At 37.5% G+C, this 19,605-nt stretch overlaps 1 protein-coding gene across 18 annotated transcripts in view; it reads left to right on the top strand.

The window, feature by feature from the left end:
• Nucleotides 1–19,605, top strand: part of CKAP5 (cytoskeleton associated protein 5) — a 107,019-nt gene that overhangs the window by 23,312 nt on the left and 64,102 nt on the right. For 7 of the 18 annotated variants that reach the window (XM_026004061.2, XM_026004066.2, XM_026004065.2 and 4 more), the window contains exons 2-4: nt 14,944–15,035; nt 15,770–15,963; nt 16,907–17,113. In XM_026004061.2, the coding sequence (XP_025859846.1) occupies nt 14,979–15,035; nt 15,770–15,963; nt 16,907–17,113 (458 nt within the window). In that variant the 5' untranslated portion in view covers nt 14,944–14,978. Of the gene's footprint in view, nt 1–1,900; nt 2,319–8,442; nt 8,647–14,943; nt 15,036–15,769; nt 15,964–16,906; nt 17,114–19,605 lie in introns of those variants that run through there. The other 11 variants (XM_072760363.1, XM_072760360.1, XM_072760357.1 and 8 more) reach the window with 4 other exon arrangements.

Genomic DNA, 19,605 nt, shown 5'->3' with positions numbered 1-19,605 from the left:
ATTAAATATTTTTCTATGTTGATGTGTTACAGAGAAAAACATTAGAAAAAAGAAATCCCACTTTGCTAATACATGAATTGTTATCATTTTATTATGTTCTCTTCTATATATAATATTTACTAAATCATTTCCTAAACAGAGTCCATGTTGCCATGTTAAGGAGACTACTACTAATTGGTAATTTGTTGAATTATGAAGTTTTACTTGTCCAATTTAGTCTCCTCATGGTATATAGTAAAGATAATAATAACCAAAATAAGATGGGTTATGTTTAGACTGTGATATTTGGTAAAATATCTGAGAATTTTTCAGGAGTATTTATATAAAATGTGCATTTGAGACAAAAGCTATAAATCCCTATAAAAATAATTTTGAGCTCTGATAGACTGAACTGTAAAATCAGTGGATTTTTTTCTCTTTAAATTTTTGATTCACTAAAGCACAGCACTGGGTATTAATCCATTTGTGTGTGTGCATGCATACATATATTCACTGTGCTTATTGACTGTTGTCTGGACTCTTGTGTAAAGAAAGTGTTGGTCCTAATTTTTGTGATAAATATTAAGTATTCATTTTGTATCACCCTGGGAGAAAAGGATGATTAGGATACATTCTAGCACTTGCCCTTGAGGTGCTCACAATTTAATGAGGATACTGATCTGCAAACCATTACCCTTAGAATGGTGTGATATGCTTCATGGGGATAGAATGAAAGGTCTTAATTACCTAATTCAAAAGTATCATTCACAGTTAAATGCACTTTAAAGTGAGATTTTCTTTGCAGTTCAAAATCACATTATTTCTAATATGAATCCATTTCTCTTCCCAGCAGCCTGATCCTAGAATTCTCTAAGATCTTGTAACTTCCGTCTGTTCCCTAGTAAAAAGGACAGTTTTCATGCCTGTCCATTGGAATTTATATTTCCCTTTGAACCCATGTTTGAGATGGAGGATGTTTGGATATTTATAAACGGTCTTTTGCTTCACTAAATTGATTCCCACCCTTGTATGGTGGTAGTTTAAGGCTTTAATAAGATGTGTTTATTCATCTAGATTAGATGGAGCAATATAGGCTTGGTAAACACATAAATCTCTTTCCCGATGGTGTGAGACACAAAATGCCATCAAACCTTGTAAACTGAGATTGAGGAAAAATTCCTCCTATGAAAAGAATTAAAACTCTCTGACAAACTCAGGGACCATTACTTGACTCCCTGAGATAATAATCCAGTTTCTATATAGTTTTCTCAAGAACTCTTTATATTGAATTCGATGGCTGCACATCACAATTGTATTTGCATACAAGATTTCTTTATCTGCATAGACCTGTAGTGAATTCTTGGTCAGTTTTTGAATTCTTGTGCCAATTCTTAGCACATTTTGCTCACAAGAATGAGAATGTTTTCCATTTCGCTTCCTATTACCTTCTTACCTTATCTTTTATCATTGTCTGGGATTTCTCATGGTGTAGAGAAGGAAGGCAGTGAAAGGGTGAAGTGAAGCAATGAAGCCTGCCCAAATTATTTTCTGGGCCTTTCAATTACCATTTGAAGAACACTAACTGCTCAAATTAATGGAATAAGCAGCTTACATAATAGGTGCTATATTTTTATCCTGATGCTTTGGCTATTGCCTGCAGCAATTTTTTTTTTTCATCCCTGGAGTCAAGATTAGGATTGTGATAGTAGGACCTGGTCATCTCCTTTGTTTCTGGAACGTTGCCTGTGTTGCCACCAAGAAAGAGGTACACCCAGCCCGGTTAGAGTCCTCCTGTTGGTGCTTCATTTGCCTCATGCCTTGGAAACCCTATGGGCTGGAAGCAGCACCCTGAGTCCTGCAGACCTCTGGTTGAAGGTGCGGCCCCTTTAAGCCTTCAGAGTGTGCCGGGAGGGGGCCGAGGTGGGGCGGGCACTCTGACAGCGAGCTCCGGGCCCCGCCCCCGGAGGAGGCGTTTCCCAGCGGCCCTCCGCACCAATGCCGCCAGGGCCCGCCGGGTATTCCTGCTGATTCTGCTCGGACCGTAGGGCCCCCAGACCTCTCCCTGCCCAGGGAGCGTAAGTGTCAAACTGCGGGCGAGGGTCAAGCATCCTGTGCCCATGCCGGAAGTCCTGGTGGACAGTGCAGGGGACTTTCCTGGCCTATCAGAGGCTTAGGCGGCGAAAGAGCGTAAACAATGCCGGCTGCAGTGAGCTAAAGCCTGGGGCATCTGCTCTACTTCTGGGTGGTGACAGCAGCCCTAGGGTGCTTGTTTGGATATGCAGTGGTTGAGCGGTGTCCGCGACCGACCAGGCTTTGCCCCAGACTGGTTCCTACTTGGGGTGAGGAGAAGATTGCTTTTACCCGAATATATATATATATAGCTCTATTGAGCTGGATGGGTGGAGCTGGATCTAGTGTCCTGGGCCTTGAGTCCTTTGCCTGGGATTTGAAGACCTGGGTAGTTTAGGGATTTGAAGACCTGGGTAGTTTAGGGATGAGTAAGCATTAGATTTTCAGCTGCCTTGGTACAATTGAGCAGTAACTGTGGAAGTTGACCTAATTCACAGCCGGTTTAGCTTTCCATCTCCCCAGAGGCCTGTGTTGGTACGGGTCCCCCTTTTGGAGACATTAACAGTGGTCATCTCCTAGGGAGAGTCTAGTTAATCTTCTGTCCTGCTAATATGAATATCAGGATGTGTAAGGGACAGCTCTTTACCCTTCCCTTCAGAAGGAATTTGTGAGAGGCCATCATCCCAGGACTAGGACAGCAAAGCACACCCAAGTTTGCTGAGATAACCTGCCAGAGAAGCAGTTCAGATTTCTCTGGCCTCTTGATAATGCAGAATACTCCCAACACTTGTCCTTGTTAATCAGAATTACCCGGAAGCAGTGAAGTTGTTTAAATTAGAGGGAAGGATTTGTCATTTTGTTACTGGTTACTTAGAAATGAGCTTTTTGTCTGGCTTGGCCAATTGATAAAAGTCTTAAATTTTCTATGACAGTTACATAATTGTTATGCTTCTTTAATCCGTTTGTCCTTTCGATAAAGGTTTGAGTAAAGCTTTCTGGGCCTGTATGTGTATTCTGCTTTATCCCTGTTTTATAATTAATCATTTTTTGAGTGAGTCTATTATCATACTATATTGGTCATTCAAAAGGGTTGCTTTTTCAGTGGGCAGAAATTTTCCTCAGACTTCCCTCACACTTATTCTATACTTCTGCAGTAGCATTTCCTTAGCCAGAAGTGAGAGTCCAGGAATGGTAATCAGATCCAGATCTCTTGTATTGTGATAGTGAAGAGCTTTTGTAGGTCAAGAGCTTGGGAATTAGCCATAAAATAGTTTCACTGCCACTTCTGCTTCCCAAGTAGAAAGCTAAAACAGACTGTTTAGCAGCTGTATAATTCTTATAGACTGTCAAGTTATAGGAACTTAAAAAACACTATACTTGGACTTATGAGTGGTGCGGCAGAGTTGGTGGACCGAGAAAGGAGATAAAGATTGTAGGCCCAGCTCTAACATCACTCATGACTAGTCTCTTGGTGCCTTATTTTTAGCTGGTTGATGATTGAGAACATGCATCGATTGCTTGTGTCTATGTATTATAATAATACATAATGCATACTTAAGAGGTGATTTGTTCAATTGAATACTTAAACTGAAAAATCAGTTTGAAATTTATCCTAATTTCTGCCTTTATGTATGACCTTGAAAATGTTTCTTACCCCCTGGTCTAAAAATAAACAATTACATCTAAACCTTTTTCAGCAGTAGTGTAGACTGTATGGTATTTGAGCTCTTTGGAAGACATTTTAGATACAACAATGGAAATAGATTATAATATTTCTGTGGAACAGATTTATTTTAGCTGGCTTCCTTGTCTTTGCCTCTGTTTCAGCCTAGGGTAAAGGCTCTTGAGAGCTCTGAATAACTTGAAAATATGAATATTTGTCGTCTGGACTAAGATTGAATGAACCATAGCAAGCATCATATATATATATTATATCATATTATATATATGATTATATATATATATAGTTTAGATTAATTTTATTAATGCTTCTCTTTGTTGGCAACTTTATTCACTCTTGAAGCATCAAATCTTGCTATGTAATGACAACTTAGTTTACCACATCTGTGTTTATAAAATCCAGAATCCTCTGGGGCCATATTTCCAATCACTTGAAGATCATATTTCTCAAGTCTAAAATCAAACTTATCATATTCCTCAGTTTTTCTCCACTCCCTAAAACTAAACAACCCAGAACTACTTCTAACATTTTTATGTCATAAGCACTACTGTTCTCCCAGTCACCGAGACTGGAGTCCCCTACTAGACTTTTCCTACTCCCACATCCTTAACTTGCTAAGGCTTACTGATTCACTTCTTTAATGTAACTCCTTTCAGTCTCCCCTGCCCATCCTTTCCATTTCCATCCCCTAGTTCTGACTCATACTTATCTTTGTCCTGGAGTACTGTAATAATTTCCTATCAAGATTCTATTTTCCTCTCCCTTGCAATCCATTCTACATAGATTTATCTTTCTGAAGTAGATAGGATACTGTCATTGCCCTGCTCCAGTCATCAGCATCTTCTGTTTAGCTTAATGTTCAAGATTCTACATGATGAGACCCTAATCTACCTCTTAGACTGTTGTAAATGGAGCCGACGTTGTTCTCTGAATATGCTCTGTACTTTCCTATCTCCAAGACTTTGCCCTTTTTTTTTTTTTCCAGCCTAGGATGTCTCCTCTTCTACTTGAGTTTGTCTGTTTTTTGAAAATCCCATCTGTCATTCATCACTCTCTGTGAGTTCGGATACCATCTTTTTTTTTTTTTTTTTTTTTTTTTGATACCATCCTTTCTGTGAGATTTTCACTGACCATCCCTCACTCACTGGAGGTTAATCCTATATTGAACTACCATAACCCTTACTAATCCCTTGTGTAAAGCACTTTCCACACAATGTATTTTGTATTATGATTATTTGTTTAGACTTCTTACTTGTACTCCTGTAAACTTAGGCACATCATAGTTTGCCCATAGGGAAATTGAGTAAATGTGAATGCTGTAGGTAAAATTATAATACAATAATTCCTTATTATTAGATCTTGTTATTAGAAAGGACTCTAGCCTGTGCAGCCAATCCACGCACATGTAAAATGATCAATAGCTTGAACAAATCATTCTTATCTTCTCTCAAGACTTTTATTAGTAAACTTTGTTAGTTTGATTTTTTTTTTTTAATTTTTATTTATTTATGATAGTCATACAGAGAGAGAGAGAGAGAGAGGCAGAGACACAGGCAGAGGGAGAAGCAGGCTCCATGCACCGGGAGCCCGACGTGGGACTCGATCCCGGGTCTCCAGGATCGCGCCCTGGGCCAAAGGCAGGCGCCAATCCGCTGCGCCACCCAGGGATCCCAGTTTGATTTTTTTAAAAGCAGTTTTAATGCAATATAATTTACATACCACTTACCATTTATACAATTCAATAGCTTTTAGTATATTCCTAGATTTGTACAATCATCACTACAGTTTTAAAACATTTTCATTACCCCAAAAAGAAATCCCATACTCCTTTGCTTTCACCCTTTTAATATCCCCAGACACTTCAGTCCTGGGCAACCACTGATCTGCTTTCTGTCTCTATAGACTTGTCTACTCTGGACATTTTGTATAAATGGAATCACACTAATATGTGGTTCTTTATGACTGTTTTCTTTTAGTTCATCCATGTTATAGAACTTATCAGCACTTCATTTCTTTTGTGTGTGTGTATGCTAAAATACATACAACATAAAATTTACCATCTTAACCATTTTTAACTGTGCAGGTCACTGGTATCAGATACATTCATTATGTTGTGGAACCATCACCACCATCCATCTCCATATTTTTTTTTTTTTTCATTTTGAAAAATGAAGTTTTATACCCCATCCCTCAATCCATCCGTGCACTGGCAACAACCATTCTGTTTTGTGTCTCTGATTTTGACTACTTCATTCAGGTGGAATCATACAGTATTTGTGTCTCTTTGGCTGTCTTATTTCATGTTAGCATAAGGGCCTCAGGGTCATCCAGGTTATAGCAAATGTCAGAATTTCTTTTTAAGGCTAAATAATAGTCTATTTTATGTGTATACCACATTTTGCTTGTCCACTCATCCACTGATGAACACTTGGGTTGCTTCCACATTTTAGTTATCATCAATAATTCTGCTATGAAATAAATGTAGGTGTACAAATATGTCTTTGAGACCCTGCTTTCAATTCTTTTGGACACATACCTAGAAGTAGAATTGCTGGATCATATGATAATTCTATTTTTAATTTTTTGAGAAAAAAAATTTTTGACATATTGTTTTCCACAGCAACTGTACCATTTTACATTCTTTTTTTTTTTTAAGGTTTTATTTATTTATTCATAGAGACACAGGCAGAGGGAGAAGCAGGCTCCATGCAGGGAACCCGACGTGGGACTCAATCCCGGGTCCCCAGGATCACACCCCAGGCTGCAGGCGGCGCTAAACCACTGCACCACCGGGGCTGCCCACCATTTTACATTCTTAACAACAGTATACAAGAGTTCCAGTTTCCCCACATCCTTATCAACACTTGTTTTTGTTTTTTTCACGTTTTATTTGAGGGAGAGGGAGAGAGCATGAGAAAGGAGTGGCAGGCAGAGAGAGAGGGAAAAGCAGACTCCCCACTGAGCAGGGAGCCCCACGTGGGGCTGGATTTCAGGACCCTGGGATCACGACGGCCAGGGCCAGAGCTGAAGGCAGATGCTTAACCCACTGAGCCACCTAGGTGCCCCTCAACACTTGGGGTTTTTTTTTTGTTTGTTTGTTTGTTTGTTTTGTTATTGTTTCAATAGTAGCCATCCTAACAGGTGTGAGATAGTATCTTACAGTTCAATATGCATTCCCATAATGATTAATAATGTTGAGCATGTACTTATTGAACATTTGTAGATCTTTGGAGAAATATCTAGTCCAGTCCTTTGCCCATTTTTTAATTGGGTTTTTGTTGAGTTTTAGGAGTTGCTTTTTTTTTTTTTTTTTTAAGGAAGGGCTTGATCCCATGATTCCTAGCTCATGACCTGAACAGAAATCAAGAGTCAGGTGCTTAACCAGCTGAACCACCCACCACACCTTTGGATTTCTTTATAGTACTTCAATTCTTTTTATTATTGAATAATATTTCTTTGGTATGGACTTACCATATTTTATTTATGTGTTCATCAGTGGATGGACATTTGGGTGATTCCCATTCTTTGGCTATTGCAAATGTTATTTTAGTTTCAGTTTGCTGTGAGTACTGAAAACAGTACTACATTCCTCTAAAGAAACCATTCCGGCCTTTAACTTATGTGACTTTTTATGAAATTGTTAAGTTTTATTCTATATGTATTCCATTTTGTACTGATTCTGAGGTTCCTCTTCATTATTTCCTGTATATGTTCCCAATGTTCTCAAGGCCTTTATTTTCCTTGTGATAATGACTAGTTAAAATTTGCAGATAGAGGAATGCCTGGGTGACTCAGCTGTTGAGAGGCTCAGAGATTGAGCTACTGCCTTCAGCTCAGGGCATGATCCCGGGATCAAGTCCCACATTGGGCTCCTTGCAGGCAGCCTGCTTCTCCCTCTGCCTATATCGCTGCCTCTCTCTCTCTCTCTCTCTCTCTCTCTCTGCCTCTCATGAAAAAATAAAATTTATTTTAAAAAATATAAAATTTGCAGATAGAGGCAAAGCTGGGTTTTCAAACAAGTGGTCACTTTAGTGACCTCTTCCCCAAATGTTCTAGAATTATAGTCAGAAATATAGAACTAAGGGATGCTTGGATAGCTCAGCAGTTAGTTTGAGCGTCTGTCTTTGGCGCAGGGCATCCCAGGGTTCTGGGATTGAGTCCTGCATTGGGCTCCCAGAGAGGCATCTGCGTCTCCCCCTTGCTTATGTCTCTGCCTCTCTGGGTCTCTCATGAATAAATAAATAAAATCTTCGTAAAAAAATTAGAACTAATATGAATTATAGCCATCATAGCCTACCATCCTTTTGTTTTTTTCTTAATCTCAAGAAAAGATTTTATCAATTGGTAGAGCCATCTCAGTAGAATGAAGTCTTTGATGCTGGGTGGGGAGTTGAATTTCATGAATAATTCCAAATTACAATTACAGTTAAAACTGTAGTCCTTCCTTTCTTATCCAAAAGCAGGTTAACAGTGTTTTAACACCCAATTGGGTAGACTTGATTATTAAGCAACTGCTGATTAGAGATGATTCTCCCTTAAATTTTATTTAATTTTTTAATTTTTTAATTTTTTATTTTACTGTATTTCCCCCTTAAATTTTAAATTTAACTATCTCTAAATTACCTAAATCCTTTTGGAGTCAAGTAAACTTGTTTTTCATATTATGGAAAACATTCACTCTTTGTATTTTCTTCCTTTCTTTTTCTCTTTATAGATATATATATTTTTTTATGATAGTCACAGAGAGAGAAAAAGAGAGAGGCAGAGACATAGGCAGAGGGAGAAGCAGGCTCCATGCACCGGGAGCCAGATGTGGGATTCCATCCCGGGTCTCCAGGATCGCGCCCTGGGCCAAAGGCAGGCGCCAAACCACTGCACCACCCAGGGATCCCTTCTCTATATTTTAATTGAATTAGGTAATTATCAAAATAAATCTTATTATTTATAAAGTTTGATTAGTTTTCACTGTAGATAATCTAGAAACCATAGGTAGATAAATTATTATAAGAATTTCACCAAACTAGGATTCAAGAAATCTCTTCTAGACCAGTCTCTCCTACTTAGGTGACTTTGAGTAAGACACTGAACCTCTATTTCCCTATATGTAAATAGAGAATAATTATATTTGCTTTCTCCCATGTTATTTTTTATATTTTTTTGAGCTTTGTAAGGATAGAGATTAATAAGACAAAAGCTCTTGCTCAAGGGAATCTTGCAATTTAGTGAGAAAGAGCTGCATAACTAAGAGTACTATAAAAAAGAAAGAAAACCCAATGGTATAATAAAACAGTGTGCTTGCATTTACATTGTGAAATACATAGAAGTGATTAAATGTCTTCCTCACTAGATTTTCAAATAGGAATATTATTGTAAAAATACTTGTAAAATATAAAGTACTATTGAAATATATGATTGATATTCATTGTTTTAAGTTTGGTATTAACTGTTTTAAGTAAAGACTTTGGAACTGTTGTAGACAGTGAAAGTAAGGAGTCTTCAGGTGCTTGTAGAATTTTGAAAGGTTATAGACCAAGAGATTTTAAGCTGGGATTAAAATTCAGGGATTCTATGAACTTGGAAGGAAAACTATTTGTGTCTTAATTTTTACTAACCATGTAACTGAAACTTTGGCTCTTTTTTTCAGTTAAGAATATAGGCCATAAGAAACAATAATGTTAGAAGACATGTGTATTTATCACCAATAGAAATAATTTTTTTTTTAAGATTTTTATTTATTCATGAGAGACACAAAGAGAGAGAGGTAGAGATACAGCCTGAGGGAGAAGCAGGCTCCCTGCAAGGAGACTGCGGTGGGACTTGATCCCGGATCCTGGGATCACGCCCTGGGCCAAAGGCAGACACTCAACCTCTGAGCCACCTAGATGTCCCTAGAGATAATTTTCATAATCATATGATGTGATACAACATATCAAAATATTTTTGTTCATTGTAACTTTAGAATTATAGTTTGTTAGTTTTTATTTAATGTATTAATGGAGAAGTTCATATATTCACATTTTAAAATAAATATTTTGATAATTTAATATATTTTAAAATAATTTGGCATAATCTTATATATTTTATGCATTATGAAATATTCTGGGGGTGCCTGAGTGGCTCAGTTGGTTAAATGATTGACCCTTGATTTCAGCTCAGGTCATGATCTCAAGGTTGTGAGATTGAGCTCATCATGGGGCTCTGTGCTTAGCGTGCAGCCTGCTTAAGATTGTCTTCCTCTCCTTCTGCCCCTTCTCCCACTCATATGTGAGCATATGCTCTCTCTTTCTCTTTCTTAAATAAATCCTAGGGATCCCTGGGTGGCGCAGCGGTTTGGCACCTGTCTTTGGCCCGGGACGCAATCCTGGAGACCCAGGATCGAATCCCACGTCAGGCTCCCTGCATGGAGCCTGCTTCTCCCTCTGTCTTTGTCTCTGCCTCTCTGTCTCTCTCTGTGTGACTATCATGAATAAATAAATAAAAATCTTTAAAAAATAAAATAAATAAATAAATCCTAACAACAACAAAACAACAAAGAAAGTGCCTATGAGTGCACCAGGGGCCTATGGCACAAAAAGAACCCCTTTTGTAGACCCTTAAGACAAAGTAGGGTGTAAATGTATATTTATTTATTTATTTATTTATTTATTTATTTATTTATTTATATTTGTTTTTGTTTTTTGGGGATGTAAATGTATTAATTCCATTTTACATTCAAAGGATCAAGAGATGCATGGTCTCGCCCCTAAATATTAATTAGACCAAGAAAGGTTTTTTTTTTTTAAAAAAAAGCCTTAATTTCAGTTATTTATTTGGTCAATGCATACATAAAAGTAAGAAGGTAAAGTGACTATACTAAAATTATAAAAGGTCTATATATTATGTAGGGATGCGTAGATGGCTCAGTCAGTTAAGTGTCTGACTCTTTCTTGATCGTGACTCAGGTCTTGGTCTCACGGTCGTGAGGTTGAGCCCTGTGTTGGACTCCACGCTAGGTGTAGAACCTACTTTAAAAAAGGCCTATACATTTTGTGTAATATATTTTATTTTCTTTCAAACATTCAATTCATGACTTGTACTAATGAATATATCATTTATGTTAACTAAATTCAGTTTGAGGTATTTTCGTTTGCTCTTTTAATCCTAGAAAATTACAAAATAAAGTCAATCGTAATTTAGAAATGAAGTATTTTCAAATTAGAAAGACCAAATACTGATAATATAGTAAATTGCTAACATTTATTGAGCCAAGTACCTAGTGTAAGAGTTCTAGATAGACTAACTCCTTTAATCCCCACAACCCAGTGAGGTAGGACTCTCCCCTACTAATATCCCCACTTTCCACACAAGCATGCTGAGACAGTATACATTTGCCTAAGTAACTTACACAAGGTCTCCTCTCCAGTGGTGGTTTTGAAGATACAGAATTCTTTTTCTTTTTAATTTAGATTTGCAGACAGAAATAGAAGGTGATAAAATTTTCTCAAGTTTGATAAAACTATTAGTGGTTTTTGGATTATTGTGTTTTTCCCCCCTTCCCCAGCAGACATTTATTGATCATTTTATATGTTCCAGGCAGTGTGCATGGTGAATTGGGGGGTTCAGCTACCTCTCCTGTAAATGCTGGTGTCCTCTGAATTCCTTCCTGGGCCCTCTTCTCACTATGTACTCTTCCTCAGAGCTATCATCTTTCCCCTTGGTTTTACTTGCATTTATCTACAGATAACTTCTAATTTTTTTTTTTTTTAAATTTGTGAGAGACATGGAGAGAGGCAGCGACACAGGCAGAGGGAGAAGTAGGCTCCATGCAGGGAGCCTGATGTGGAACTTGATCCCAGGACTCCAGGGTCATGCTCTGAGCCGAAGGCAGATGCTCAATCGCTGAGCCACCCAGGCATCCCGTAACTTCTAAGTTTTTATCCCCAGGCCAGATCTCTCTCGAGCTCCATGCTTAAATCTCTAAATGCTGCACTTGTCTATACTTGTCTAGCATATATCTCAAACAGCTTGTCCAAAACTTCATTTCCCTCCCTCTTTTATACTCCTTTTATATTCACTCTGTAAGAACATTCTTTAGCACTCCTTTTATCTCTAAAATCCATCTGTTTTCCTCTATCTGCATTGCTACTGTCCGTAGGTCCAAACCACCATCATTTATTTAGACTGATGTATTCTGACTTCCTTCCATTGTTACTGCCTTCCAAACCATTCTTTTTTTTTTTTTTTTTTTTTAAGATTTTATTTATTCATGAGAGACACAGAGAGAGAGGCAGAGACACAGGCAGAGGGAGAAGCAGTCTCCATGCAGGAAGCCCAATGTGGGACTCGATCCCAGGTCCTCAGGATCACGCCCTGGCCTGAAGGCAGCGCTAAACCGCTGAGCCATCCAGACTGCCCCAAACCACTCTTTACATTGTTTTTTTACATGTACACCATACAATCTTCAAAAAATGCAAGTTTGATAACATACTACATAATTTTTCTTATTTACAGTCCTTCAGAGTTTTATTTTATATTTGGGATAAAGTCCAAATTCCTTAACACTGCTCACAAGACCTTCCAGGGTCTGATATTGACTACTTTCCAGCCTGACTTTTTACCTCCTTACTGTCTGTGTTGCATTTTATGTAGCAAGGCTAAAGCCTTGCTGAACTTTTTTCAGTTCCTCAAACCACTATAGTAAAAGAAGTTAGAATAGGCCATGGCAGTTTCTAAACTCTTATCTCCATTTCTGTACTTGTCTCTGATACGTTTGTGAACCAGCATAATTCTTTGGATCACATTTTGAGTGGATTTGAACTATAGTACACATATGGATGAATTATACAAATGAAATATTGAATGAAAAAAGGAAGTTATGAAAGATGACACCCAGATTTTATATATATATATATTTTTTTTAAAAAAAAAGGTTTTATTTATTTATCCATGAGAGAGAGAGGCAGAGGTATAGGCAGAAGGAGAAGCAGGCTCCACGCAGGGAGCCTGGTGTGAGGAACTCCATCCCAGGACCCCGGGATCACGACTTAAGCCAAAGGCAGATGCTCAACCACTGAGCCACCCAGATGCCCCCCAGATAATATTTTTCTAAAGCTCACAAATAAGCACAGTTAATTTTGTTGTTTAGGGGTATGTGACTATGGCATAGAACTAAACAAACTTCAGGAAAGTGCTACTGTAGAAGAGGGATGGGGTAGGAAAGAAATACGCAAGTGTAGTAATATTAATAATGGTAGTGTTTTAATTTTAGATTGGGTGTTAGGTCACCAGGTCAATTTTATTGTAATGCTTCATAACTCACATTGTATATATTTTCTTGTATATGTAACAAAACAAAACAAAACAAAACCCTAAATTCTAAAGTTAGTTTTAAAATTAAAACAATTCTGGGGTAGCCTGGGTGGCTCAGCAGTTTAGTGCCGCCTTCAGCCCGGGGCATGATCCTGGAGACCTGGGATCGAGTCCCGTGTCGGGCTCCCTGCATGGAGCCTGCTTCTCCCTCTGCCCACCCCCCTCTCTGTGTGTTCTCATGAAGAAATAAATAAAATCTTTTAAATAAATAAATAAAATAAAAATAAAATTAAATTAAATTAAAACAATTCTGGGAGAAAATTAGTGGATAAGTCCTTTTTTTTCTTAATCTATGAATCCTAGGAGAAGACAAACAGAGAGACAGCAAGAGTCCCCAGTGCCTCATATATAAACAAACACTGTATTCATTATTTCAGGGGCTGGAGAAGTTTTTATATGAAACAGGCCTTTCCTTTGACTAGAAAGAAGCAAACCCATAAACACCAATTTTTAAAAACTCAGGCTATAAAGTAGCAGAAGCCATTTCAGAAAGTATAACACAACGGCATGTAAATTTTATATGAGGCAATTAGGTTGGATAACCTTTTTCTTCATGTTTTTAAAAGCAACGAAAAAGAAAAAGTATTGCAGGGATACCTGGGTGGCTCAGCAGTTAAGCGTCTGCCTTCAGCTCAGGGCGTGTGATCCTGGAGTCCTTGGGATCGAGTCTTACATCAGGCTCCCTGCATGGCACCTGCTTCTCCCTCTGCCTGTGTCTCTGCCTCTCTCTCTCTCTGTGTCTCTCATGAATAAATAAATAAAATCTTAAAAAAAAAGAAAGAAAAAGTATTTCAATGAACTTAATACTGACAAATAGACAGTTCACATTCTCTTAGTTGGAAAGTGATTTGAAAGCTTTCATTGGGTGTTTGTCTTTTAAAAACAATGACAACAACAACCAGATAGGAGAAATTGCCTTTGCAGCTTAAACTTGTGCCAAGTAAGTAACTTTGGAGGTTTTCAACCCAAGCTGCATATTAGAATCACTTGAGAACTTTAAAAAAAAAAAGAGAAAAAAAAAAAAAAAAAGAGAGATTCTATTGAGATGAAATTCACATAAAATTAACTCTTTTAAAGTGAACTATTCAGCCACATTTTGTATAGTCACAATGTTGTGCCAGCCCCACCTCTATGTAGTTTCACAACATTTCCATCACACCACAATAGAACTCCTTACCTACGAAGCAGTAACTTCCTGTTTCCAAATGTTCTCTCCAATCCCTGGTAACCCCCAGTCTGCATTCTGTCTCTGAGGATTGATCTATTCTGGACATTTCATATAAACGGAATGCTACAATATGAAGCCTTTTAAAGGCCAGGTAGTCAGCTCTTCAGTTTCATTCTGGCTTTCCCAGATATATTATCTGGGAGGTTCCCACTTGGGAAAATATATAAGCGTCTTTTTTTTTTTTTGAGTAATCTCTATACCTAATGTAGGTGTATTCCCATGTATTTCCATGTATTCTGGTATTCACAACCCCAAGATCAAGAGTCATACACTCTTCTGACTTAGCCAGCAAGATGCCCCATGTTTTTTAAAAACAAATAACTGTCCCTTCTAGATTCATTTAGATTTTTTTTTCAATTTTGATGCAGTTTAAGGAAGCTCTACACCCAACATGGGGCTTGAACTCAGAACCCTAAAATTAATAGGCACATGCTCTACCACCTGAGTCAGCCAGGCACCCTTCATTTAGATTTTAAATGTTTGATTAATGGGATTAAATGGGCATTTGACCAAAGAATGAGCTTTTTTACCCTTATGGGTTCATGCACGATAAAATAATAATCCCAGAAAAGTCATTTTGTCTTATAAGACTGCTTGATTGCTAGACTTAACTAGGTACTGTTTTTTCTCTGACCAGAAATAACTCAATTCTGAGGAGAAACTGGAAGCACAATGGGAGATGACAGTGAGTGGATGAAACTGCCGGTTGATCAGAAATGTGAACACAAGGTAAGACTTTCCTGGAACTCAGATTTCAGTGTCATTAGCTTGTTTGGTCAGCACTTTACAATCTGTGGCACAGTATAGAGATGCCTAATGATTACACAGTACAACTGAGAAAACAACATGCTTTGGAGATTAGACAATTTCAGTAGGATGATTTCTCATTTTTTAAAAAAGATTTTTTTTATTTATTTGAGAGAGAAAGAGAGCTTGTGCTCAATTGAGTGAAGGGAGGAGTGGAGAGAGAGAGGAGAATCTCAAGCAGATTCCATGCTGAGAGCAGAGCCTGTCTAAGGGCTCAATCTCATTACCCTGAGATCATAACCTGAGCCCAAATCAGGAGTTGGTCGGCTGCTTAACAGACTGAGCCACCTAGGCACCCCATATATCACTTTTGAATTGTTACATTTTTAATTGTAAGTTATATCTTTAATTGTAAGTTACATATTATAAAAAAGGAAAACCTAATACTTGGATACAATGTGAGATAGGTTTATAGTGGCCTTTTAGGAATTCTAGATGACCTTGGAAGAATATTGCAAATATTAAACACTTATAAGAAAAAGTTTATTAATTAATGTTCTTTGAAAACTCTGCATTTCTTAAACTCCTTTTTTGTTACTAATCAGAGGGTCCTTTATTCAGATTACCTGGTATGGGGTAGTCATTCACCCCCTTCAATTAACAGTAGATAATAATATAATTAAATTGTGTTTTGTTTCAAAATACTTTTCTTTTAGCTCTGGAAAGCAAGGTTAAGTGGGTATGAAGAGGCCCTGAAGATCTTCCAGAAAATAAAGGATGAAAAGAGCCCAGAATGGTCCAAATTTTTAGGACTGATCAAAAAACTTGTGACTGATTCAAATGCAGTGGTTCAGTTGAAAGGATTAGAAGCTGCACTTGTTTATGTTGAAAATGCCCACGTAGCAGGAAAGTAAGTTGTTTCTTTCCAACTATTCTGGTAAAAACCCTTGTCTGGTGCTGCACCAATTAATTTATGTAGATTTGTGGATCTCTGTCCTTAGTTATTAGAACTTTTAGAAGATACTAATTTTCTTACTTTCATAGTTCCTTGATACTTGTTTTTCATTTGGTTTTTATCTGCTCTCAGAAATCTATGTTATATGAGATTATTTAAAGAGCAAATTAGAAGTTAATCTTGAAAACCTTATCTTAAGATTTGATGAGCTAGTGAGTTTCCTTTTGAGCCTTTTATATGGGAATTAACTTTAAACTAGAGGGAAAATCGCTAGTAACTTTTAGAAGAAACTTGAGGTAAGTGTTAGCAAAGGAATTATCAGAATTTCACTGGAAAGCATTTGGGTATTACAAAAATCTCTTTCTACAAAGCTTCCCAGTGAGGTGATCTGAGAAACACATCTTTACTTCTATGGTAATTAAGCATTTTTCTCTTAGGAGAGGTGTTGCTAACCAACCTCTGTGACTCTGACTAATTTAACTTGAGCTGCAGATAATCCAGGTTTCTAATCACCCACTCCTCCCATACCTCAGAGACCTTGTTTTCTAAAACTAGTCTTGCTGTCATTGAAAGGAGCCCTTCATATCAAAAACGTGGGGGAAACCCTTCATTGCACAAGAAATCTATACTTGACTTACTTCAGAGATTATACCAATAATGACAGTCATTAATCTGATAGTTTTGTTACCCTTGCCATTAGTGAGACCATTGCTTTTTTTCATTTCATTTTTCTTCTGATACCAAAACTTTTATGACAAATGCATGTGGTCCCAAACTACTCAATTCCTCTGATTTCCAATGGTATGGGTTTTATTTAATTTAAAAGAGACTCAAAGCAGTGAAATTACTAAAGTGTGTTTTTGTGTGTGGTGGTGGTTCTTTGTACTCTATATTACAGAACCACAGGAGAAGTTGTGTCGGGTGTCGTAAGTAAAGTGTTCAACCAACCCAAAGCCAAAGCCAAGGAGCTAGGCATTGAAATTTGTCTAATGTACATAGAGATTGAGAAAGGAGAGGCTGTGCAAGAAGAGCTCCTAAAAGGCCTAGACAACAAAAACCCCAAGATCGTAGTGGCCTGCATAGAGACACTGAGGAAAGCCTTAAGGTAAGACTTTTTGCTTTAGTTCTGTGAACTAGAATATCTCAATTGAGTTTGAGTTCCTGGCTTAAACAGAAATGAAAACTGCTGGACTTGACTTGGCATGCCACACCAACCAGAATAAGTGACCTGGGAAAGCTAAAGTCATTCCTCAAGTGTGGTGCTTTCTATTCAGTAATTTTAGTCTTCAAGTGGTGTTGCATCATTATTTTATCTAAATCTCCTTCTAATGAAGATGAGCAGGGTAAATATTTCTGACCTGTTCTCAAAGTATGAATTGACCTTTTCATGGAAAAGCACTCCTCAGGATATTTAAGCAGTTCTTCTCTTACTATCCTCAAGCATATTTATGTACTTTGAAATGTTGGCCAAAGACTATTTGCTAAAGCAAGCCTTTCTTTAGCTGCCTTTTAAGTAAAATAGAAGAAAATGCTATGTGCCTTTTAAACAGAAGCACAGCAATAGCAAATAAAAAATAACTTTTACTCTTATGCAATAAGTTATTTTCAATGCTAGAATTTCTTGCAGTTTGGCAGTGAAGTTTTTCATGAATGAGATCTCTTTCAGGAACAAGTGGCTATAATTTGCTATGGAAATCTGAATTAGACAAACCACTAGTATGTTCTGATTTGGCAGTCCTTCTAATCTGATATCCTGTCCCCATTACTATCCATATGAGAAACTTTAGAAAGCAGCTCTAGTGAAGTCCTAAATGTGTGACCTATGAGAGTGAAGATCATCCCAACTCAGCTCACTTGAGATTTTGTGTATGACCTACTTCTTGGAGAAAGTGCTTCCTTTGGTGTTTATCTTCCATGGAAATATCAAAATTCTAAATTTTGTTAAATGGTCCTTAGTTTAGGGCAGCCTGGGTGGTTCAGTGGTTTAGCACCGCCTTCAGCCCAGGTGTGGTCCTGGAGGCTCGGGATCGAGTCCCACGTTGGGCTCCCTGCATGGAATGGAGCTTGCTTCTCCCTCTGCCTATGTCTGTGTCTTTCTCTGTGTGTCTCTCATGAATAAATAAATAAATAAAATATTTTTTAAAAAAAATTTAATATTTATAAAATATTTATAAATATAAATATAAATATATAAATAAATATATAAATATAAAAATATAAATATATAAATATAAATTAAATTTAAATTTAAATTTAAATTTAAATATTAAAAAAATATTTAAAATATTAAAAAAAAAAATGATCCTGGGCAGCCCTGGTGGCTCAGTGGTTTAGTGCTGCCTTCAGCCCAGAGTGTGATCCTGGAGACCCAGGATCGAGTCCTATGTCAGGCTCCCTGCATGGAGCCTGCTTCTCCCTCTGCCTGTGTTTCTGCCTCTCTCTCTCTCTCTCTCTCTCTCTCTGTTTCTGTAATAAATACATTTTTTAAAAATCTTGAAAAAAATTAAAAAATGATCCTTAGCTTATAAGTCAAACTTTTTTATTGTCTTTCACTTGGTTTATAAAGTAATCATAAAATTTGACTTTCACTTAGATTTTTGTGTAATATATTTTTCCTCATTTCACGCCTAGTATAGTAGGTGTGTTTTTATGAGTAGTAGATAGTGTTTTCACTCTATCATCTTAGAAATTTATTTATTTATTTTTTTTTAATTTTTTTTAAATTTTTTTTTTATTTATTTATGATAGTCACAGAGAGAGAGAGAGAGGCAGAGACACAGGCAGAGGGAGAAGCAGGCTCCATGCACCGGGAGCCCGATGTGGGATTCGATCCCGGGTCTCCAGGATCGCGCCCTGGGCCAAAGGTAGGCGCCAAACCGCTGCGCCACCCAGGGATCCCCATCTTAGAAATTTATTGAATTGACTTAGTTATCAAGTCTGTGCTTATCTTGGGGTGCCTGGCTGACTCAGTTGGTGGAAGATACTGCTCTTGATCTTGAGGTTGTGAGTCCAAGCCACATGTTGGGTGTAGAGATTACTTAAATACAAAATCTAAAAAGGGGGCACCTCATCGGCTCAGTAGGTTAAGCATCTACCTTCTGCTCAGGTCATGGCTTGGGGTCCTGGTAACCCTAAGTTCTTATTTTCCCTTTAGCCTTATAGGTCAATTGAGATTTTTCTATTAAAACAAAGGGGATTTTAAAGGAAAGCTTGGAGATCATCTTTATATTTTCATGTTATGATATCTGTATTTAAACTATTTACATTGGGGATCCCTGGGTGGCTCAGTGGTTTAGTGCCTGCCTTTGGCCCAGGGCGCCGTCCTGGAGTCCCAGGATTGAGTCCCGTGTCGGGCTCCCAGCATGGAGCCTGCTTCTCCCTCTGCCTGTGTCTCTGCTTCTCTCTCTCTCTCTCTCTCTCTCTTTCTATGTCTATCATGAATAAATAAATAAAATCTTAAAAAAAATAAAAATAAAAATAAAAAACTATTTACATTAAACTATCTCCATAACCAGAAGTGTAAACTATTTGTTTAACAGGGCAAGAAAAAAAGATATGTTTAAAATAAACTAAATAAATATAAACTTTTTAAATATC

This window comes from Vulpes vulpes, chromosome 5 (assembly GCF_048418805.1).
Source record: "Vulpes vulpes isolate BD-2025 chromosome 5, VulVul3, whole genome shotgun sequence".
Lineage (NCBI taxonomy): Eukaryota > Metazoa > Chordata > Mammalia > Carnivora > Canidae > Vulpes > Vulpes vulpes.
The sequence above is the reverse complement of the archived record's forward strand: the minus strand, read 5'-3'. Positions and strand labels throughout refer to the sequence as shown.